This window comes from Clytia hemisphaerica, unplaced genomic scaffold (assembly GCF_902728285.1).
Source record: "Clytia hemisphaerica strain Z4C2 unplaced genomic scaffold, Clytia hemisphaerica genome assembly, whole genome shotgun sequence".
NCBI classification, from domain to species: Eukaryota; Metazoa; Cnidaria; class Hydrozoa; order Leptothecata; family Clytiidae; genus Clytia; species Clytia hemisphaerica.
The window spans coordinates 1,145,953-1,154,578 of NW_027104240.1; the positions used below are offsets into that span (position 1 = coordinate 1,145,953).

An 8,626-nucleotide genomic window follows, 5' to 3' on the forward strand; every position below is an offset into this window, starting at 1 on the left:
ATATAGTCAAAACTCCTTGAGCTCTATTAACTTTCCAAAAAAAAGGCCTAAATTCGCTAAAGTTAGAATGGCTAGGGTAATGGCTAATAGATTATTTTTCACAAGGTTATATATATTGTATCATTTGTCCGAAAAACCAAGTGCGGTATTAAGTCTTTAAAAGAGCCTAGGAGCAACTAAATTAGCTTGTTTTAATTGCCGATCATTATGATGAATTGATTAATTGATTAATAATTAAATTATTAAATTTTTTTGTAATTTAAATTCATTATGAACATTTTTATTTTAAATCAATAAATAATCTTTTGGTTATTGATATAAATATTACCATAAATTTTGATTGCGCTTTAATCCCTGTTGTTCATCAGTAATTGGCCCGTAATCGGTTAAATTCTTGGTTATTAAACTCCAGTGCAAAGACGAAAAGTAAAAAATGGAAAAAAGCTCCAGTGCAAAAGCGAAAAAAGTAGCTTTTGTCTCCCACTCTTCACTTATCTCATCAAGAAAATGTAAAATGGAGATAAAGCAGCGGTGCAAAAAAAAATCCACAATCGTATATCGTATTGGTGTCATGGGCCGGGGCCCCGGGGGGCCACCCGGGCCTTGGCCCGACCACATTTTTTCAAAGTAAAAAGAAAATTTACCAATCAAACCAAATTTTTGTCTAATAACGTTAAAACAAACCTGTTTTAGGCGATCTAGAAGGGGTAAAATTCAGAAATTTTCGCCCGTCGGCGCCAACCGGTGGAGCCTCCTTCGTCAGTATATCATGGCCCTATCACTTTCAAAGTGGAGCCGCGGCCCCTGGTGTTCAACTTGGTCGTTGTTACCTTAAAGACTCATCTAAAAGAAAGGAAGAAGTCCAAACGGGAGAGACCAGCGATACCGTTGCGGGAGATCTAAATGTTGGACGAAAGCACAAAAAACAGAACTTGACGTTTTATTGGACGAAGGAGCTCAAGGATACTGCAAGATGAAAACAACGTAATAGACACCAAAATTGTATTATTTTCGCAAAACCTGGACATAAAATTTTAGGAAGGAACTACAAAAGAAGATATTGAAAAACTAATGCGAAAATACTAATGGTCCCCACCTTTACAATATTCAAAACATATGGCATGACAAAGGCTTTCCGACTAATAATCATCGTCATAAAAATCACCCTTATTCCAAGAATAACCATCGCTATTCTTGGAATATGAGTGATAATTATTACGGCGATTATTAGCACGCTCAAAATTGTCACTCAGCCGATTATAACCACTGGAGGCAGTACTGGAACTTCTTGACTCTTCTCTCTGGATATGATCACTTACTTCTTGTAAATGTCGATCGAGTCGAAATAAGAGTCAACACGAGTCACGAACGACACTTTAGTTAAAACGGAGCCATAGGTTTTCTTTGACGCATCTTCACTGTGGAAAATGGCTAAAAATGAATAAAATAACACATTTAGCTAACGAAATATAAATACAGTACAAGTCAAAATATAAAGATACATCAGTTAGATTACAAAGACAAGTCAAAGATATAACATATAAAAGAAGAAATAGAAACTTACTAAACACACTGTGGCTGAACATACACGTACACGTCAACAGATACTTTCAACTAACACTCACAATTCCAATACGCAGATTTATAACACATCACAACAACTCATACAACAACTAGAAATCCTCAATGGACGAACACATAACTATACACACAATACGGTACTATACATTACAATACGCAACTCCCTAGACACATAATATAGACAATACACGTGAGACTAATACAAATTATATAGTAATCATTTACAGTTTCACTACGAAAGTCATATCAAATAATAAATCTTAAGTACAAAGGAAGCGATGAAAACGAACGTAAAACTAAAAGACAAATTAGCTTCATTTTGGCAGTTACACTTCTTTTGTATAAATACTATTTGAATTTACATTTCTTTCTTCAAAAATTTTTCTTCCTTTATCCAATGTTTTTATTATGGCAGTGTCTGGAGTTTTTCCGCTTTTCTTTCAATGGTTTTCGATTTCCTTCATACTAAATAAAGGAAGAGATTCTAAAGACTTTCCCCATTCCTTTGAATTCGACTGAGTAGATGCTGTTTCTTTTGATCGTGTTGGTTTTGATTGATTTGGTGCTGGTGAGGGTGGTTCAGTTGCTGCTTGGTGGTTTGTAGTCTCTTTAGTTGAATTATTTATTTTATTTTATTTACAAGAACAGAACAGGAACTGGAATCAAATATCGACAAGTCAATACCTTCTTCATCATATATACAAATTATTGGAATCTCTCTATAATGTACAAGTTCTGCAAATATTTTCTCATCTTTACTAACTCTTCTACTGCTTGCCGCCATCTTGTTTACATATTACCGTGGCCCGCCTCGTTTTCATGTAAAATTCCCGCGAAAAAAAGATTAAGCCATTTATTTCGAGAAAAGCGTATTGAAACACTTGATGCACTTAACAAGTTTTCTAGTTGGCGAAAAAGCTTTTTTTGATAATTTGAAATCAAATTAAAGAATATACCGGAGATGACCATACTGAAGAGGGCAAGAGGGGTCGAGTCATATGTTTTCAAATATAAGGAAACACCTCTTTTTTATAGGACCGGTGTCAGCGTAAAAATATACTCCCCAAAATTTTCACTCCCCAGTCATAATTTACTAGATAATAATTACTCCCCAGTATTCTTTTCCTGGGGAATCATAACTCCCGGGAGTAAAAATTTGCGCAGCAATAATGACTCCCCGTAGGAAATTTATACTCCCTTGAACAGTATACCGAAAAAAGTGAAAATATTCAAGGCACTCGGTTTCTACGGAGGTTTTTGTTATTATCAGAATAATCTTATATCAGAGATCTTGTATCATCTTAAAATCCAGATTTTGGGGTTCGAATCTAGGAATTTGTTAGTAGATGCAATGTGTAGGAGATTTTGATTGTAAGTTATGAGGTATTCAAGACTTTTAAGAGAGCAAATTTTCAAATGGGTTTCGACATCCAAAAACATAAGTCCAGGCAAACTTTAGAAACGAAAACCACCCCATGAATAATAAGAAGAACCCTGGTTTGATGATTTGAGTAAAAATATGATGTATTTTAAGAGATTCCTTTTCAACTCAAAAAGAAAGTTTATGCCTAAGTACTTATAGCAATAACATTAATATTGAAAAATTCGTATACAATATGTATGTATAAAAATAGCTTACTAGTAATGAGAGCAAACGCATGACTTTTGAATGACAAAATTAACAAATAAAAACGTTATGAACGCTATCATGCAAAAAAAAAGTTGAAGACATTAATGAAAATGAGCTTGACGATGATTATGCAAATTTAGTAAATAGTGTTCAGAGGCATACTAAGTGCAGTACAGCCTATTGCTTACGTAAAAAGAATGACGATGAACAATATTGTAGATTCAATTTTCCTTTTGAGGATTGCAATGAAACTTATATTGAATTTAAGGAATTGAATTCAAAGAAATATGGTAAGCAGTACAGACCAAAAATTGTATTCAAAAGAAACGACTCAAGAGTAAACAGGCATCAGAGATTGCAATTGCAATCATGGAGAGCGAATTGCGATATACAACCAATTATTGACTACAATGCATGTTTAGAATATCTTGCTAAGTATGCCTCAAAGGCAGAAAAAATATCAGATGTTGCTCGAGACGCTTTTGTTTCTGTTGTTGAGAATTTAAAAGGAACTGAACAAATGAGATCTGTTATTCAGAAATTAATGATTAGAGCTGTCGGGGAAAGAGATTTTAGTATACAAGAGGTAATGCACCATATATTATCATTAAAACTGGTCAGTTCATCTTTTCAAGTTGTTAATGTTTCGGTTGACGGATCTCGAAAGGTTGAAATCAATAATGAGGATGTCCTTACTGAAGCTTCAACTGTTGATAATTATGCTAACAGAGCTAACCTTGAAGGATGTGATGCATTCGTTTTAGATAGCAATTTTATGCAATTTGTTTCAAACTATTCAGTGCAAAAAGATGTTTTGAAAAAACGTAAGAAGCCAGTTATTGTTAGAGCCTTCCCAACACCATCATTTGATCCAAAAGGACCTAATTTTTATGTATTTTGCAAATACCAACTGCTAAAATACAAACCATGGAGGACCAGGATTAGTGATGCTTGGGATGGTTTAAGTGAGAATGATACTGATATGTTTTGCCAAAAATGGAATGAGTTTTTGCAAACTGATTTAGGTCAAAGTGTTGTCCCTAATTGGAGAAGAGAATTTAATAATGCTGAATTATATTTTGAAAGGTCAGAAACTGATGAGTTTGAAGAGAATGTTGAAGGGGAACGTGAAGAATGGATGCACTTAGCTGATTTATGTGGGAATAACAACGAAATTAATCGAGATGAGCCATCTCATAACGATTTAGAATATTGGCAGTCTTGTAGAAATAACTACACTGAAGAGCAGATTGGAAATATGGTTTCTTGGCTTGACAAAAGAAAAGCCAAAATATCTGAGAACCCAGTTGAACAAGTGTTTGAACTAAAAGTAGACTCCCTTAATGAGTCGCAAAGAAAAGCATTTGATATATTATTAGATCAGGATATGAATCAGAGAGATCAGCTATTCATGATGATTACCGGGTTAGCAGGGAGTGGAAAAAGTTACTCAATTAATAACATTAGAGCTTTACTGAAAGAGAAATGTATTGTATCAGCCTACTTTGGAATAGCTGCATTTAATATTAATGCTAAGACTTTGCATTCTTTATTGAATCTTCCAATAAGAGGAAAAAACCGAAACGATTTGAAGGGTCCTGCACTCTTACGACTACAAGAAAGACTCAGTGGAATTAGATATATGATTATTGATGAGTATTCTGTTGTTGGTCAAAATATGCTAGGATGGATAGATAAACGGTGTAGACAAGGAACAGGTGAATCAGACAAAGCTTTTGGTGGAATATCTATAATCTTGGTAGGAGATATTGCTCAATTACCCCCTGTTGGAGATGAAGTATTGTATCATAAGAAACCTAGAAGTGAAATTGGTACATTGGGTTTTTGCATGTATAGAAGGTTTACGACTGTGATAAAGCTTACAGTAAATGAAAGATCTAAAGGTGATTTATTATTATTATTCAAAGCTGCCTTATTGAGATTAAGAAACGGTGATTCAACTGAGGAAGATTGGCAGATGTTCTTATCTAGGACACCTGCCAATTTGACTGATAATTTAAATTTAAAAGACTTTGTGAAATTATCTTTTTCAAATGAGAAAGTTGCTTCCGATAACCATGAAGCATTGATGAGCTTAAATGTCCCAGTGGCACAAATTAATGCAAGACACAGTAATAAAGAATCAGCTAAACTTTCTTCAGGCGACATGGGTGGATTAGAACCTAAGGTATTTTTAAGCATCGGTGCAAGAGTAATGTTGACTAGAAACCTTTGGACAGACCAAGGACTTTGTAATGGGTCAATGGGAATAGTTAAAGATATTATTTATCAAGAAGGAGATTCTCCTCCAAATCTACCTATAGCTGTTATTGTTCAATTTGACTCTTTTTATAAAGGACCAAGTGTATGCGAAGACCAGCCTTGCTGTGTTCCGATTATTCCTTTAACAAATTCTTCAGACCTTCGCAACTACCTTTGAGATTGTCTTGGGCAATAACTATTCACAAGTCTCATGGATTTACTTTGAATTAAAGCATGGATTGATTTAGGAAATACAGAAAGATTTATTGGTTTAGCGTATGTTGGGATCTCAAGAGTGAGAAAGCTAAAAGATATGCTAATCGAGCCAATGACATTAGAGCGATTACAAGATATTAAGAAAAGGAAAAATTTTAAATTTAGAGAATTAGAAGAACAGAAAATTAACGGTTTGGCACTAGAAACTGAGGCGAGATTGATTTAATAAGGGTGTACATTGATGAGAACTAAACGTTTTTAATGACTGGGTGGGTGGTAATACATTTTCAAAATTGTAAATAATGATTTTTTCTATTTAAAGCTCGATTTGAAATACATGTCACAAACACAATTCAATGATGCTTCTACATGACACTTCCTAAAGGTAAGAGTGGTATTTGTCGTGAGTGTTTTTTCAGTGCAACAGTATAATTAGTAGAGTTATGTCTTATGTTATAGTGGTACTACTTTTTTCACGTTACATGGCAACAGAAGTCGCCCAAAGCTACACCTCTCAAATTTTGAGCCTTTTTAGGTGAGGAACCAGAATCAAAACATCCCTTTGAACAGGCTTAATTTAGCAGAAAGGTTTATAGTGACATAATGGCTCATTTTTTAACAATTTTAAATGATTTGATTTTTTTCTCCGTTTTTAGGTCATTTTCAAGCTTATCAACAAAACGAAAAAATGATTTCAATAATCAACCTTCGTATCGTTATTTCACAATTTGACCTCTAGCATGTTCCGTCAATTCGATGCTATTTGTTCAACCATTTTCCTTGATGTTCCCGATGCGTGTATTAATTCAGACCAGTTATTTATATTGACTACATGATTACAAGTAAAACGGGTTATGAATAATTTACATTCAACAAATAAACCTAAACGTTATCAATTCACAGCAGTTATATATTGACTACATGAATGCTGTATTTCTATCTACAACATATTACGAATAGGTTAGATTCAACAAAACCTAAACGTTATAAATGTTGTTGACTTCGGATATACACAAAGTTGCTGATACAATGATGCTTATTTCCCTGATAGTAGACTGGTGTTTTTGGTCTTTAACTATTTTAGATGTCATACCATACAACGTGGTAGTTGGAAATTGAATTGTGTTGAGACGGACTTATCAATATTTTACATCAGGAAGCATATTTTTATAAAGACTTCTTTCCATTTTAAACGATAATATTTTTACACGAAAAATACTAATTTTAATACAATACATGCCTAATCTTAAGTTCCAAATAAACGCCCCCCCCCCCGCTTGTTAATTTTTCGAAAATTTTCCAACCCCCCGGACCTTATTTGGACCCCACCCCCCTTTATCAATCTCTAAGAATACTTTCAGCTGTCAAAGAGAAGACCCCTTATTTTGCTCTAAATAGCCTGATTTTAGCCTAATTTTACCTTATTTTTCGGTTTCAGAAGTACAAAAGATATTCAAGATTTTTACTCTTTTTTAACAACTCAAAAGTTTTGAAAACATTGGCGGTTTTATTGACTTCCTTTGCCAATTCTTTTACACACAATGACAAATATCTTTATAACTGATTTTCCCGGAATAATTAATCAGGTGCCAAATAAACGAGACTAGATGGAGTTTTTGCAAGAATTTCTATAATTGAATTGGCATGTATGTATCATAGTATCTAAAAATGATCAAAAGACTACAAAGACGTCATAATCCTAACTTTGGAGTCTAAAATCTAAATTCAGGTATAAAAATCGGCAATATCCATTTAAAAGTTTTCTATATACTTTCTTGAGAGCTTTTGAATGGTACAGTGGTCTCTTCATAACTCGAACACCCAAAGTGGAATCGAAAATCGTTTAAGTAGTAGCGAGTTTGAAATTTTTGCAATTTTTTTCTCTAATTCATGGAAAGAGTTGATGCAAATGAAATATTTGATTAAATATGTACTTTTTGGGTCGATAAGAATTGGAGTTATAGAGTCTACTGTATATGTAAAAATTTTCTTTCAATAAAGTATTGATATCTTTATCCGATAAATTCTGGTATTCGATCAAAATCAAAGTCATCGTTAGACTTGCTTTAAGAAACCATAGTCTATGAAGAAACTCATAAACGAAGCTCCATTTTTCGATATACGTTCGAAAAGCCAAATTCGCCTGGCTGATTTACAAGTTTCCATATATTGTTATGAGCGGTCAGCGTTCCGCGCTCGTTCAGATACGTCTCGCTCCCTCCCGCCCTCTAGATAAAAAAGAAATAATAATAATAATTCGATATTTGTACGAATCCATGTCTTAACACGGACGTCCCTTTCAAAAATAAAGAAACAGTAATTTAGGTTTGTGAGTGTAACCGCAATACCTAAAAGGATTGTGGGAAAAGGAATTAAGTGGCAATACACGCCGTACCGTTTCTTCCTTTTCAACTTGAAACCAGAGTGAGAACATCTACTACAATAATCATGAAACTTTCATCAGAAAAAGACTTGTAAGTTTTTCTTTATTTTAATTGCCACTTCCTCGTGTCTATGGTATGGGTATTTAAAAAAATTAAATCAGATTAAAAACTAATAACTATTTTTTAATTGCCAAACCAAAATACTTGGTAAATTTTTCAGAGTTTTTGAAAACTATGAATACAGAAAGGCCTTGGTCCTTACTTTACAGGGAGACAATTTTGACAAAATTTCTGATATTCCTGTTTTGTTAACTTTTTCCAAATCTTTAGAATTTGTTTTTGTCATTGAAAGAAATGTCAAAATGTTCATTTTTAGGTTTTTCTGTTTTTTTTTTTTAACTTTAGGGAGACTTAAGCTTGAACAAACCAACCCTTACGTGCCTCACATAATAACTGAAAACTTCTTAGTCCAAGTAACTGCCCGAAAGAGTCAGAAGTAAAGGGTATCTGGAACCTTACACTTCTAATAAGACATTTATTTTCATAATTTCAT

At 33.6% G+C, this 8,626-nt stretch overlaps 1 protein-coding gene across 1 annotated transcript; it reads left to right on the plus strand.

Annotated features, from left to right (window-relative positions):
- Positions 1-3,800: 3,800 nt before the first annotated feature.
- On the plus strand, positions 3,801-5,651 carry LOC136816318 (ATP-dependent DNA helicase pif1-like). The gene has a single exon (XM_067072645.1). The coding sequence runs from the start codon at positions 3,801-3,803 to the stop codon at positions 5,649-5,651; it is 1,851 nt and encodes a 616-aa protein (XP_066928746.1).
- The last annotated feature ends 2,975 nt before the right edge of the window (positions 5,652-8,626 follow it).